General features: G+C 33.6%; 2 protein-coding genes across 3 annotated transcripts; one reads left to right on the top strand and one right to left on the bottom strand.

Moving 5' to 3' along the window:
* Positions 1–3,771: 3,771 nt before the first annotated feature.
* On the bottom strand, positions 3,772–6,207 carry LOC108326523 (beta-carotene isomerase D27, chloroplastic). Its single transcript, XM_017560076.2, has 8 exons — positions 5,972–6,207; positions 5,788–5,883; positions 5,601–5,705; positions 4,800–4,899; positions 4,588–4,679; positions 4,404–4,484; positions 4,213–4,281; positions 3,772–4,140 (listed from the first exon to the last, which is right to left on the bottom strand). Exons 1-8 carry the CDS (start codon positions 6,083–6,085, stop codon positions 4,009–4,011), a joined length of 789 nt encoding a protein of 262 aa, XP_017415565.1. The 5' UTR covers positions 6,086–6,207; the 3' UTR covers positions 3,772–4,008.
* Positions 6,208–10,857: 4,650 nt separating this feature from the next.
* Positions 10,858–12,704, top strand: LOC108326522 (pentatricopeptide repeat-containing protein At1g02370, mitochondrial). Of its 2 annotated transcripts, none has more exons than XM_017560075.2 (2): positions 10,858–11,156; positions 11,230–12,704. In XM_017560075.2, exons 1-2 carry the CDS (start codon positions 10,914–10,916, stop codon positions 12,412–12,414), a joined length of 1,428 nt encoding a protein of 475 aa, XP_017415564.1. In that variant the 5' UTR covers positions 10,858–10,913; the 3' UTR covers positions 12,415–12,704. The 2 variants fall into 2 exon arrangements, with proteins under 2 accessions (XP_017415564.1, XP_052731230.1); XM_052875270.1 differs by having other exon boundaries at positions 10,957–11,156; positions 11,285–12,704.
* The last annotated feature ends 2,470 nt before the right edge of the window (positions 12,705–15,174 follow it).

Here is a 15,174-nt window from a genome sequence, read left to right as displayed (position 1 = left end):
AATAACAAATTTGGAAATCCGATATACAAGAAAGGAGCTGGTAGTAGAACATTACTATCCTTTACATATAGTAATTATTCTAGTGACTTGATGACAAAAAAAAATTACATATGAATTTGTGTTTATGATGAGAATAAGAGCAGTTTCTTGGGCTTGAGGCTTGAAAGAAACAAATAGTGCTTGCCTTATCTACCACTTAGGTAAAATATATAGCAGCACATTATGCGCTTATTGATAGTATCCAGATATCCAATGTTTCAGGGAAAAAATAAACACATTGATATAAGGTTTTTTTTTTTTTTTTCGAGATTTGGTGAATGGTGAAATAGTCAAGTTGAGCTTTTGCGGCTCCTAAGACCAGCTTTTAGATATTATGAAAAAAACTTTAAAATTAGAACAATTCAAGAAATTTTGGATCATGATTGCAGCAGCTAGTATAAATGCATTGGCTTTAGGAAGGGAATGTCAGGTTTTAATTAAAAGTATTTTTGGTCTGTTTTTTTTTATTATGTTTCTATTTTTCAGTTATGTTCTTATTTTATAGGAAGGAATAAGTATTAGTTCCTAGAGTTTAGGGATCACATCCTAGTCATGAATATGATCGGTGAAGTTTAATTTTTCTGTAAACGATTAAAGAAAAACACATGTTCAATTGTCTTTCTATGCTTCTGTTAGGAAATACTTTTAAATATTTATATAACAAATAGAAGTTATTTACTAGCGTAAGAAATATCAATAAAAAATCTATATATAAAATAGAATAAGAAAAAATAAATGATAAAAATTATTCATATAAAAAATATAAAATAAAACACTTAAAAATATTCTTAAATAACAACCAATTTAAAAAACAAAAAAATCACTAATTTAGATATTAATTTATAAACTAAAAAAAATTAATGTCTAAATAGGTTTATCCATCTATTTACTATGGCTTATAATATCTTTTTCATTATTTTAATTTTATTTCCAAAAAAATAGCTAACTCTAGAAAGGAGTTTAATATATTTTTGTAAAGCTTAATCGAAATATACAATTTAACGACTACTTTATATACCAATTTATAAATTAAAAATTATTGATAATTTAAAATAATTTCTATTATGAATAAAAAAGTATGATTAGATTTTAAACTAGTATTTAATATTAACTACTAAGATTTTGGCTACCAACCTAACTCTAAAGAACAATTTAATATATTTTGTAAAATATATCGTATAACCAATCATCAATGTACTTTCTTACGACTACCAATATATCAATTTCCTCGAAACTAAACATCTTGTCAAACTTGGAGAGACCTATATACATTATAATCGGTCGGTCTATGTTTTAGGGGTGACCGATCGTTAAGTACAATGTAAATTACTCTTCATAAAGCCTACATGATTAACAACAAACATACTTATGAACTCTTGGGTCATAATTGGGTCAACACTAATTAAAAGCTCACTTCAAAATCTATAAAAGGTAAAGATGTAAGTGATTACATTTATTGTAAAATTAATACTCATTGTTATAATTGATCGAATCCCGTAACTAACTTGAGCATTAGAATGCTTTTGACAGGTACATCACTGCTGGACTTGAAGACTGAACTAAGAATATTGAGAATAACGATATCCAAAATAGAAAGTGACAAAGGAAGATAGACAATTAAGTGTACAGAAGTAGTTTTTGACTTCACTATCCGAAACATAAAGCTTAATCGAAAAATAAAATCCTAGTATACTATTTAACCAACTATCATTAGTGGTTCGATGGAAACTTTTCATAAATGAGTTTTCACAACAATTGTGTATGAGAGATTAATGGTAGACATAATTTACACATGTAATAGAAGAAAAAATATGTATAAATGCTTGTTTTGTATTGATTTACTTAAGTTTAACTATGTTCAATTTTTTTTTCAATAAAGTCTTGAAAGGTTGTATTACAATAAGAGTCATTCTCCCTGCACCTCACCAACTTCATCCTGCACCTCCAAAAAAAACTGGAATTCCAAAAATGCCCTTTCACAGTCAACGAGGAGAGAGAAAAAAAATTTAATTAAAAAGATTAAACCTATTTTACTCATCTTCTTCCCCTCCCCTGCCGCATCTCACTGCCGCATCTCACTAAAACCCTACATCTACACCCCTCCTTCCTCCCTCTTTTTCTCTCCGTCCTCTCCTCTGTCTGTCTCTGGCATCCGCTCCGCTGCTTTGCTCGGGTTCGTGGCTGGCGTCCAGGTTAGTATGTAATATATTTGTTTCATGTGCTTGGTTGGGTTTGTCTGTTATGTGCTTGGTTGGGTTTGGATAGTGATTGGGTTCGTGGGTCGTGATCTGATGGGATCGGAGCTCGCTGGAGGTGCACGCTGCAGTTGGAAGTGCGGCTCGCTGGAGGTCCACGCCGTATTTGGAAGTGCGGCAAGGATTAGAGCCGCAGTTGGAAGTGCGGCTCGGTGGAGGTGCACGCGCATTTGGAAGTGCGGCAAACGTGCAGAACCGGACTTCGAAGTGCGGTTCGCTGGGGTGCACGCCGCAGTTCGATCTGCGGCAAACGTAAGCACCGGAATTTGATATGCGGTGGTGGCATTTTTTTTTATTAAACATTGATAATACATGCCTAGCAGGATCACATCTAGTGTAGTATAGCAATGCTCCATTAAAAAAATTGACACTTACCATGAAAAATAGAATAAAATAATGCAATGGAAGAGGTTTTGACTTTTAATTAAATGAAAGTTTTTACTTTTAATTAAATGAAGGGTATATAGGTAATTTTGGGGGTACAGGATGAGGTGAGGGAGGTGCAGGAAGATTCACTCTTACAATAAATTTATTACAAACAAATAATATTTGATATCATTTTTTACTTACAAAAGTATAGAGTGATTTTTCTAATACATCCTTGTTTTCTCCTTCTAAAATAAATAACACAAAAGGTAATGATTAATGTAAAGAAAAATTCTCAATGCATAGGTTGCTACTATTTTTTTAATTTTTTATAAGAAGTTCTAACTAATGTCGGAAAGTCTAAGGAGTAAGACTATTTACCAATGAGCCATCAACTAATTACATAAGAGAAGATAAGAAAACAGTAAACCAAACTCTTTAACATAAAAGGTTTGTAAATCTTTGCCACTTTTATGTTTGTTAACTTGTCCATATAAACAATATAAGATTCTACGCACTTAAAACTTCAACATAATTTTCCAGCAAAGTGTTACCAAAGTCAACGTCAGTTTTAGGCTCTGTTAGTTTAAATAGATGTTACTGATTAGACCAATTATCGTTTAAACCAATTATCGCAGACGGATATACTAGATAGAATATGTTTGAATTTAAGAATTTGAGAGAGAATGCAGGAGCCAATTTTCAGGATCACCTTCGTAATAATGGATCTCACTGTGACCTCTTTTGACAATGCATCATCTCTCTCTGTATATAAAAACTTTTCTTGGCAGGGTCTAGGTTGAGGCGAGTAATACGACAAGCAAGAGTCATTATCGAGTACTTACCGACAAACAAGAGCTTTCGCTCAAAGGAAGCTTATAATGTGCAAGATAATCACACTTAAAAAAGAGATAGTTAGAGTTTAAATACGAGTTGATGTCATCAATATGAAATATTACAAATTAAACAATACACCAGTATGAAGGATTCATAAATATAAGTTTTAAGTTGAAGATGTCAAGTTCTCTACTGTTACTCATTAATGAAGATCTCCCTAGTATTTTCTCGTCTTTGATTTCCCATCAATCAAGTTAAATTTTGGACTAAACCATCAAAAGACAAAATACGTTTTTGTATTATATCATTATCGTAAAATGTCTAAATCCAGGAGATTAAATATCAATGTATTCAAGTACAAAATATCAGCACTCCATATAATCTAGTTGGAAAAGGATAAGTTGTATTACTAATTTCATGGGTTCTCGCTGTATTTCCTTCTTCAAGAATGTACATGAGGCTTTGGACAGTGAACATAAAGGTGAAAACCCCAAGTCTCAGAAAAATGAATTCATGCCTTTGGGCACGTAGTTACATCTACATTGTTGGCTACCATGCGTCGTCGGGAAGCGTTTGGACAGGCTTCCAAGCATGGCTCCTTCAGGATGGTATCATCTTGTGGGGGAAGAACTCCGAATTTGAACTGCAATTTTAAAAGACGAGAGAGTAATGACAAGTACAAAGTTGGTTTTCAATAAAGATTACTTAATATTACCTGACAGCTGTAATCGCCAAAGTTAGGCTCCATAAGTAATGGAACCCCCATATGATCCTTGAAGAAGGTCTACATAGAAAAGAGTCAATACAGTCCTCTAGAGAAAGCAAAAACTTCGAAGCATGCATAACACGCTTACATCTGTTTATAACATAAAATAAAAATAAGCAGGTGTGTTAAAGATCACTAACCTGTGTCGGAAACTTACAGGTGTTGGTACAAATACCAACACACTTGCTTTCCTCCAGATACCTGCATCTTTCCACATACACCTACAAGATTTACAAATACACTGCTTTGAATATTACAGATTTTTGGTATTATTTTACCAACACTTAAAAATGATCAAACACATTGAAAAGTACAAGTGCTCACCCCACTACTGCATGAGGTTCCATCTGTTAGATCAACAGAATTCACTTTGCAAGGGCCCATTAGCCATTGGCAAGTCAATACAGTAACCCTTGCTTCAAAACCAAAACGTTTTAGGATATCTAACCAAATTTCTTAGGGGAACATGAGGCAGGATAAAGATTCGGGATTCATCTAAAAGAATTGAAAAATGAAATATATCTCATCAGACTCACCAACCATCATAGCCGCAATTTTGCCTCCTCCTATGGGAGCTATGAGCATTTGATAGAGCTCCAAAAGATATGGAGGGAACAGAGACCTCAATATTCGTACCTGACACAAGTTGTCACAACAGGTAGCGAACTTACTTTCGGACAACATGACCATTAAAAATTCGTAACATACCATATAGACTCAAGATGAGCTCAATTTGTAATAAACTTTTAATTTAATACAAGATTATCTCAAATAAAATCACACTCAAAACAATTTTTCATTTTTACCGAATAAGCCTTTTAGGTTTTATTTGAGCCGAAAAGTTTTACTGTTTTCTACTTCACTACAAACGATTTTATCAATCAATATCTGTTGTAACATCTCCGACAGTGCAACCACAATGGAATAACTTAACTCACTTTTCGGTGTGAGTCCTACAGTGGCACGCGAAATTTAAGTAAATTCTCAAACACGTTCTGCAATTATCTAAAAAATGTTAAGAACTCTGATAAGAAAATTGCTTATAAACAACAATTCTTGATTTCTTATATAAGAATTGTCACGTCAATTGTCAGTTGCCTGAATTGTAAAACTGCACAAAAACTTGTTAAGTTTAAGACCTCCATAAACAGCTCTCCTTTCGAGACGCTTAAACAAATTAAATTGGCTATCTAATGTTATACACTTTCTCATCTTAAAGGAGCCAAATAATAATAAAATTACAGTTCTAAGGGGCCAAACAGTTTACGAAAAGTGATATAGCATATAAGAACGTTTCAGAAAAGGGGTAATTGAGAGAGAGAAACAAATTGAAATACCGCTGCTTCCACGGTAGTAGAATTGGAAGTGCCCTTCATCATTAGACGATGCGCAACTTCAATTAGTCCATCATATCCAGGTTCCTTCGAGTCCCATCCAACTTCCTGTTACATTATTCACAACCACTCAGCTACTACAATAAATTAACCATCGTATGAGAAGAGCACTCTACAAGGTTTTCTTTACCTGTACCAATTTGTTGCGGAACAAATTGAGAAACATGTCATCAAACACCCCAGGCTTGTATTCAGGTTTCGCAGCTGCAATTCCCACTTGTTCCACCTGATCAATCCAGGAATATGGGAATCGTGCATTGGCCAAAGCGAATTTTGTAGCACGAATATGAAAAACAAATGTAGAAGATACGCACCGCTTTGGAACCTGACGAAGGAGAAGAAAAGGAAACGCGAAAACGATGGTTCCGAGCACGCGAACACAGCACGGGCAATGGGGCAGCACCAACGACAATGCCTAGCGCCTTCATTTCTCTCTAACCGTAACTAAACCGCATAATCACTTCAGTTAAAAAAACTCAAAAAAGACTACCGGTTACCGGTTTTTTCAACTCATAATCAAAACGACGCCTCGTGGCGCGTTTTGATAAACTCTAACGAAACCCTTTTAAGGAATCAATAAGAGACAGAGCACCCGATCCGACTGTGAGACGATCCAATCGACGGTGATGAATCACGCCCATCTGATTCCTGGTGGAGTATGGCTCCTCCGGCGAATTTGTTCGGTGGCTGACAGACCAGTGAAAAGTATTTCTCTATCGAATGTTATCGGCCTTGGACGTAACTGTAGGTAGCGTGTCGGAAACTTTGGACAACTACATAATGCAATGCAAAGCCATAAAAAATGCAGAACTCGAAATATGCGTGGAGCAGCTCCGAAGGTATCGCAGATTCCAGCACTCGACGTATCAAATATCAATTTATAATTTTTTGTTGTTGTAATATTGATGTTGAAGTTTATAAATTTATAATGATTGCAGATAATAGAATGGATGGAGACGAGGAAAATTGACCTTTCCTGGAGTAATTATGCAGTGCAATTAGATCTTGTGTCCAAGACCAAAGGGGTGGTTGCGGCTGTGAATTTTTTCAGTGGTCTTCCTTCTCCAGCCAAGAACAAACAAGTATACGTATGGTGCTCTGTTGAACTGTTGCTGCAAGGAACTAGTGAAAGACAAGCCATTGAATTATTTTTACAAAATGGATGAATTGGGTTATGTCACTCCTCTGGCTTTCAACAATGTGATTAGCCTGTTTATGAGAATTGGTGAACCCCAGAAGGTGCCTCAAATGGGGGGCTAAGAGGAAGAGAAGAAGCCTACCCTTTTTCTTCGTCCACGTATGATGTGAGGTTAGTTAGTGTCAGTGTTAGTGCTTACATGGGTCAGAACATGTGGAAGAAGCTACGTTGGTGTTTGTGGGACTAGCAGGAGGAGCAAAAGGCCTTTGTTTAGGATTGAGGAAATGCTCATGTTGTATTTCTTGGAGAAACGTCACTTGGATGCTGCTGTGAGGCACTTGGAAGCGACGTTTTCAGAGGTCAAGGGTGATGAATGACATCCTTCACCAGAAGTTGTCGGGGCTTTTCTGAAGTCATTGAATTCATAGGTCTCACAAAAATAATATTTCATTGATTAATGTTCTATCATGTACAGAAAAGCAATGGTCATATATACTAGGATGAAGAAAACATCCGTACATAACAAAACGTAACAAACCTTACACGTAGGCATAGGATAAGACAAAACGGTAACAAATTCTAACGATAAAACATATTTATTTGGTAATACCCCTCAAGCGGGACTGGGAGCATCGAACAGTCCTAGCGTGGAGACAGAGTGTGCGAAAGTTTTGGGATGGAGAGCTTTAGTAAACATAAAAGTCAGTTCTGTAGAAGAAGGAATTGGCAGCAAATGAAGAAGGTCACTTTGTTTGACGAATTGTTATAAAGCCTGTTATTTTATACTGCTCCATAATTAACTCTAGGTTGCTGCTTTTCTTCCTCCGTAAGAATTGGACTTGGTGGGCTGCTGATTTCTTCTCCAACGAATCACATATTGCGGAATCTTCTGCAAGGCTTGGGCTTTTCGTGCTGGTCACTTCACACATCTAAAACTCGAGCACCTCTTTCATTTCAAGGAAGGCACCAAAACAAACTCTCTCTTCCCCTTCATATCCTAGGTTTCATTCTATTGCAAAGAGAGACTACTTGCTAGTCCTAATATCCTCGTAAATTTTTGAAGAGTTCATATTATATCCTAAGGACTTGCGCAACTTATCGCAAATAAGTCTTCAATTACAATGGTTTATATGCTTTGAAAAATCTTTGTTTGTATTTTGTGTCCATTTATCTACAACTTATCTATAACATATCTCATGAAAGGTAGGATTGTGAGTCAGGTATATAGCAGATTGATTTCAAAATAATAAATTGAAATAAGGACAACACTAGACAATTTTAAATCAGTAGGTGGATCTTCAAGAAAAAGTATCACCCAGATGGGTCTATAGAAAAGTATAAGGCAAGATTAATAGCACAAAGTTTTACTTAGAAAAATAACAAATTATTTTGACACTTTTTCTCTTATGACTAGGATTTCCTTCCTCTATTTGAGTATTGTTAGCCTTAACACTTATCCTTAAACTAGTGATACACCAAATGAATGTTAAAATTGTCTTTTTGAATGATGTTTTAGAAGAGAAAATTTATATGACTCAACCTGAAGGATGTGTTGTACCTAGTCAAGAGAGTAAAGTATGCAAACTTTTAAAATCTTTGTATGAGTTGAAACAAGCACCAAAATAATGACATGAAAAACTTGATAATGTATTGCTAAGTGATGGGTTTTCACTTAACGATGTTGATAAATGTGTGTACTCTAAATCTAAAAATGGTGATTGTGTTATTATATGCTTGTATGTGGATGACATATTAATCTTTGGTACATGCAGTGAGATTGTCACTAGAACTAAATTGTTTCTAGGATCGAATTTTGAAATAAAAGACATAGGTGAAACCAATGTAATTTTAGGTATTAGAATCATAAGGAATGGAGATAATATATTCTATCCCAAAAACAATACATTGAGAAACTTCTTAAGAAGTTTGGATATTATGATTCCAAACTCGTGAGTACCCCTATGATGTTAACTCTAAATTGATGAAAAATAGAGTAGAATCTATTTCTTAGACTCAATATGCCCAAATAATTTGGAGTTTACTATACTTGATGATCTTTTCTAGACTTGATATTACTTATGTAGTAGGTAGACTGAGTGGATACACTCAATGTCCTAATTAGGAATTGCTAACATTCCACTGAGTGAGGTTGAGTGGTTGAAAAAAAATTCTTTACTAACATTCCACTAGGAATGAAACCAACCCCATAAGTGTCAATACACTGTGATTGTCAATCGACAATAGTTATTGCTAAAAACAAGAATTACAATGGAAAAAATAAACATATACAATTGAGATACAATTTGGTGAAGCAGTTGCTAAAGAGTGGAACTATTTCCATTGATTTTGTGATTTCAGAACAAAATCTAGCAAATCATCGACTAAACCCTTGGGAAGAAATATGATCTTAGAACATCGAGTGGAATGAGATTTAAGTCACTAGCAAACAAACAAGTGGTGGTAACCCAACCTTTGTGACTAGATATCCATGAATAAGGTTCATATGGGTAAAAACAAGTCACTTATTATATCTCAATTTTTCTTTCTTTTATTATTTTTAATGAGTTTTATCGTCTTTCCCGGTACAATTCTGGTTGCGACAATAGAACACCTCTTTCATTCCAAGGAAGGCACCAAAACAAAACTCTTTCTCCACCTCTAAAAAGGAAATATTATTCCAGGAACTACCTTCTCAATTTTTCTTTCTTTTCTTATACACTTTATATCTTGTGTTTCATTCTACTTCAAAGAAATACTTGCGAGTTCTAATATTCTAAAATTTTTTTAAAAAGTTCTAGTTGTATCCTAGGAAACTTTTGCAACTCACTGCAAATAAGCCCTTAAAGACAATGATTTACATGTCTCGAAAAATCTTTGTTCGTGTTTTATATCAACTTATCTACAACTTATCAACAACATGAATGACATAATAGTCAATTTCTACATGTTTTGTTCGCTCATGAAAAGTAGGATTATGAATTAGGTATATAGTAGATTGATTTAAAAAAAATAAATTAAAATAAGGATAATACTAGAAAATTTTAAATCGAGTAAATAATGAAGCCATTGCAACTCGACTCAGAGCTGCAAAGGGTATGTGTTTAAAGGGTATGTATTTAGCTTTAGAGGAAGACCGATATATTGTGATATATGCTTCTTGGTTTTCCAAGAAATTAATGAAAAGCCCATATACACAAGATATTGTGCTAGATTTCCGGATTTCCATACAACAATCCCAGTCAGAATCAATAAAACTAAAAGGAATGAGAGATGAGTGGCAGAAAAATGAAGACCTTTAACCGGAGATCCTTTGAGATAACGAAACACTTTTATGGAAAAACAATGAAGAGTACCCATGTGTTGGGAAACATATTGGCTCAGTTGTTAAGTGACAAAAGCTAAGTCTGGTATGGTGGTTGTATGATATATGACCAATCAATCAAAATAAACTTGAGGGTTAGATAAAGGAATGTTGAAAGACCTGTTTAGTCTGGTAAAAGGTTCCATAAGATTGGATACTAGTTTGGCAGCAAACATACCATTTTCTTCGAGTATTTTTAACACATATTTTCTCTTATGGAATCAATTGTCTTGAATATTTCTTTTAATGTTACATAATTATTGGAAAGAATATTGTTTATATGATTTAGTAATTTTTTTAGTATAAATAATTATATAATTAATATTATAATTTTAATTTAAGTTAAAATAAATAAATAAATTTTAATTTTTGTATTTTTTAAAATTTAATTTATTATTATAAAATAATTTTTTATCTTTCAAAATTATATAATACTTTTTATTTTGATATAGAATTTATTTTAGTTTTATTTTTTAATATATCAATTTAGAAAACTTATTTTTGTCACATCAATAGTGATAAAATCTTCACCTATCTATTTTCAATCTTTTTCTATCCCACAAATCTTTTCTTATTTTTTCTACGCACTCTTATGTTAAAAATACACAAAATTGTACCGGTTACCTGTTGTATCAAGTGACAATCGAAACGACGCCGTGTAGCTCGTTTCTATAAACCCTAACAAAACCTACCATGGAATTGATCAAGAGAAAAATAGCACCCGCGTCAGCTGTGGCACGATCCCAGATCAACGGAGATGAATCACGGCCGTCTGATTTCTGGCGGAGGATGGCTACTCCGGAGACTTTGCACGGCGGCTGAGAGTCCAGCAAAAAGTCCAAACCTCTATCGAATATTATCGGCGTTGAAAAAGACTGGAGGAAGCGTGTCGGAAACTTTGGACAACCATGTAATGCAAGGCAAAGCCATAAAAAAAAGAGAACTCGAAAGATGTGTCGAGGAGCTCCGAAGGTATCGCAGATTTCAGCACGCACTCGAGGTATAAAATGTCAATTTAAATTATTATTGTGATTTTGATGTATGTTGAAGTTTATAATTTATGATGATGGCAGATAATTGAATGGATGGAGATGAGGAAAATTAACTTTTCCTGGGATAATTATGCAGTGCAATTAGATCTTGTGTCTAAGACCAAAGGGGTGGTTGCGGCTGAAGAGTTTTTCAGTGGTCTTCCAACTCCGGCCAAGAACAAGTATACGTATGGTGCTCTCTTGAACTGTTACTGCAAGGAACTAATGAAAGACAAGGCATTGAGTCATTTTGACAAAATGGATGAATTGGGTTATGTCTCTTCTCTGGCTTTCAACAATATGATGAGTCTGTATATGAGAAGTGGTGAACCCCAGAAAGTGCCTCACCTGGTGGAGCTAATGAAAAGGAGAAGCATTCCCTTGTCTTCATTCACGTATCATGTCTGGATGAACGCATGCGCCTCTTTGGGCGATCTTGATGGGGTGGAGAGAGTCTATGAGGAGATGAAAACTGAAGATAAAATTGGTTGGCAGACTTACAGCAACCTTGCTGCTATTTATGTGAAGGTTAAGGACTTTGAGAAGGCTGAAATGATGCTTAAGGAGCTGGAGAAACGAGTGAAGCCAAGGCAGCGTGATGCTTACCATTGCTTGCTTGGCCTCTATGCTGGGACAGGTAATCTGGGAGAAGTTCATAGAGTGTGGAATTCCCTTAAGTCTGTCTCCCCTGTGACAAATTTTAGCTATATGGTAATGCTTAGTACCCTTCGAAGGCTTAATGATATAGAGGGCTTAACAAAATGCTTTAAGGAGTGGGAAGCTAGTTGTGTTAGCTATGATGTGAGGTTAGCTGGTGTCTGCGTTAGTGCTTATTTGGGTCAGAACATGGTGGAAGAAGCTGCATTGGTGTTTGAGGGGGCTAGCAGGAGGAGCAAAAGCCCTTTGTTTAGGATTGAGGAAATGTTCATGTTGTATTTCTTGGAGAAACGTCAATTGGATGCTGCTCTGAGGCACTTGGAGGCTGCGCTTTCAGAAGTCAAGGGTGATGAATGGCATCTTTCACCAGAAGTTGTTGGGGCTTTTCTGAAGTACTACGAAGAAGAGACGGATATGGATGGTGTTGATGAGTTGTGTAAGATTCTCAAGGCTAAGAATTTTGATGATTCCTGGATTAAAACTTGCATTAATGAGGCCAAAGCGTCTCCTGAAACTGATCCAAGATTGAAGGAAGATGATCCTCAAAACTATCCTGCGCAGGAGAACTAGACATCATGAAAAATCAACTGTGTGCAGCTTGTAGGCGCAGTTTACGATGCAAGTGATTTGGCAGTTATCTTGGTTTTCATAAGATTAAGAACACTTTTTCCCGAATCGTTTAGAATTTAATACTTCATTTTGGAAACCGTTAAATGCTTTGGGCTCCTCTTCTGTACTTTACCTCCCTCCTCCACCTCCTATAAAAGGAGGGGCAACCCTATTCTAATTTTTAGAACTAAGTTGAATGGAGAGTTACTTTTCTAAAATTACAAGGCTACTATTCCTTAGTTTTCACCTTATGAAATGTCTTTCTCTAAACTTTTTTTTACCTTCTGTTTCATGGTTTTTTTACCTTCTGTTTCATGGTTAGTCTCACTTCTTGGAAGAACTTTTACTAAGACTATCCGACACTAACAATAAAATCTCTTCATCTTTGATAGCTTCCGTAACCTTCATCATTTCACATAGAGTCCATTCTTTGAAGAGTTTCATCAACACACCTTAAGAGAGCATCTCTAGTTGAAGGAGTATCCTCAAAGTATTCTCCATCAAATAGTCTTACACACCTTAGAGAGCATCTCTAGTTGAAGGAGTATCTCAAAGTATTCTCCATCAAATAGTCTTTTAAGGTACTAGACTATAAAACACTACTAATAAAATTATAAAATCATTTCAAAAATATATGTATTAGTTTCTATTATTAATTAAAGATTAATTAATTTAGAATTTGGAGCTAAAATATTGTATTTAATATTAGAGATCAATTTATATTTCATCCAAAAACTAATTATAAATTTTTATTAATAATAGAAATTATTTTAGACATTAATAATTTTTAGTTAATAAAACAGTGTATAACACAATTAATATAATAATAACTTACTTTTTGTCTTTAAACTAATTATTATTTAATTATTTTTCCTTTTTTTTAGTGTATACTAATGTGATATAGCGTAATGTATGTGTAATTGTGTGTTTGACCACACTTTGTAAACTAATCAATCTCATGAGTAGGTACATGGTTCATATAGGAAAAGCATTTGTTGTTGGTTAAGCATATACTTAAGTATCTTAATCTTATGTTTGGATAAGGAATTTTAACAATTTTAAGAAATTAAAATACATAGTAGTTAAATTACTTAGAAATATTTGTCTTTGATTTGGTTAATTCTGTTTAATCTTGGGCCTGAATTGGTTTGTTTCGATTTTTGATCCAAGTCCACTCATTTATTCCCTTAGCCGTAGTTGACTATGTTCATCCTTCGTCACAAACTGAATTAACTGGACCATTGTGTTGTTGAGCTAAGTTGGTCCAAGTCGAATGTCAAGACTAGTCGGTCCTGATCAAAAGTTGAGACTAGTTTGCTTTAGCCAAATGTTAAGATTAGTTTATCCTAGTCGAAGGTCAAGAAAACTCGAACTTGACCGAAGGTCGTGACAAGATAACCATGACTAAAGATCAAGATGAGTTAATCATCAAGATAAGAATTTAAGACGAAGGTCGAGAAGAGTTGGTGCATATTAAAGCTTAAGTCGAGTAAGCTTGTAGAATTTTTTCATCCTGACCAAAGAGGAATTCCATAATGTGTGGAGTTCATTTTCCTCATTTTTGAGTGAATTTCAAATTATATTATTTTAGTTATTTGAAATATCTTCTTAAAATTTCTCAATTTCATTTTTTTTTAATTTTCTCATCAAAACAAGTCATTTTATATCAAATTCTTCAAATAAATGAATTACTCTCTTAAATTGCCTTATCCAAACATAACATAAGGGTATTATGATGTGGGTCTTTTCTATGAAGATGATACTTAATGTACTTTTCTTAGATATTTATATTCAAACTATGTCAGTGATCTTGATCAAATATGATTTATATTGAGTTATGTTTTTTATCATGGGATCTTGATCGAATATGATTTATAATGAGTTATGTTCTTTTATCATAACTAATCAATCTCATGAGTAGGTACATGGTTTATTATGTTTTGTTATAGTCTAAGTGCAATTTGTTTGGTCAAAGTTCAAGTTCATTATGAGCGAACCAAGCATATTAACATCATGTATAATTTTCTTAGCATTAAAGTCCAAAAGATTGATATGAAAAGAATCATATTGATATATTAACTAAACTTATTCTTAGGAACATATCAATGTAGTGTTTGAAAGTTCTAAATGTTGATGGCTAGTAACAATCGTTTAACAACATTGTTTTAGAAGAAGACAAAGTTAGTAATATTTGTTGAGTTTTGTTTTATGTCTAGTAGATCTTCTAATAACAGTGTATGATAAGTATTATTAAATAAATATTATCTATTTTCTGAAATATTAATGTTTCCTTATATATTTTATTAGATATTGAATTTGTTTAGTGGGTTAGACTTTGTTAATTTTTTTAGGTTAAGTATATTTTTAATACATAAATGTTGATACGAAATTGAAATTCACTAATGTTTAAAACTTGATATATTTTGATCTCTAAATTTTAAAAATAAATTAATATACTCCTTTTAATCCAATTACATTAATTTTTTTTTGTGTCAAATGCGTTTTCAACTGATAGAATTTTAATTTCGCGTTAAAGTTCATAAACTAATAATATATTTACTTAATTTATTAAGATTATAATTAGTCTATATTTACTTAAATATAAATAAAGTTAATGCATTTGAATAATATTTAAGTGTAGATCATATTAATTATTCCTATTTTTTCATTTTTTTTCTTTCTATATGAGCATTTGTATTCTAAAATTATGCAATTGTGTAT

This window comes from Vigna angularis, chromosome 3 (assembly GCF_016808095.1).
Source record: "Vigna angularis cultivar LongXiaoDou No.4 chromosome 3, ASM1680809v1, whole genome shotgun sequence".
In the NCBI taxonomy this organism is placed as follows: domain Eukaryota; kingdom Viridiplantae; phylum Streptophyta; class Magnoliopsida; order Fabales; family Fabaceae; genus Vigna; species Vigna angularis.
Note: the sequence above shows the minus strand (reverse complement) of the source record. Positions and strands in the feature narration are given on the sequence as shown.

Excerpts from the sequence above, each read along its gene's own strand:
- LOC108326522 (XM_017560075.2), top strand. The coding sequence starts at position 10,914 with ATGAATCACGGCCGTCTGATTTCTGGCGGAGGATGGCTACTCCGGAGA. Across the intron at positions 11,157-11,229 it reads GATTTCAGCACGCACTCGAG|ATAATTGAATGGATGGAGAT; the intron begins GTATAAAATGTC and ends TGATGATGGCAG.
- LOC108326523 (XM_017560076.2), bottom strand. The coding sequence starts at position 6,085 with ATGAAGGCGCTAGGCATTGTCGTTGGTGCTGCCCCATTGCCCGTGCTG. Across the intron at positions 5,884-5,971 it reads CTTCGTCAGGTTCCAAAGCG|GTGGAACAAGTGGGAATTGC; the intron begins GTGCGTATCTTC and ends TGGATTGATCAG. Across the intron at positions 4,680-4,799 it reads AATTGCGGCTATGATGGTTG|CAAGGGTTACTGTATTGACT; the intron begins GTGAGTCTGATG and ends TTGGTTTTGAAG.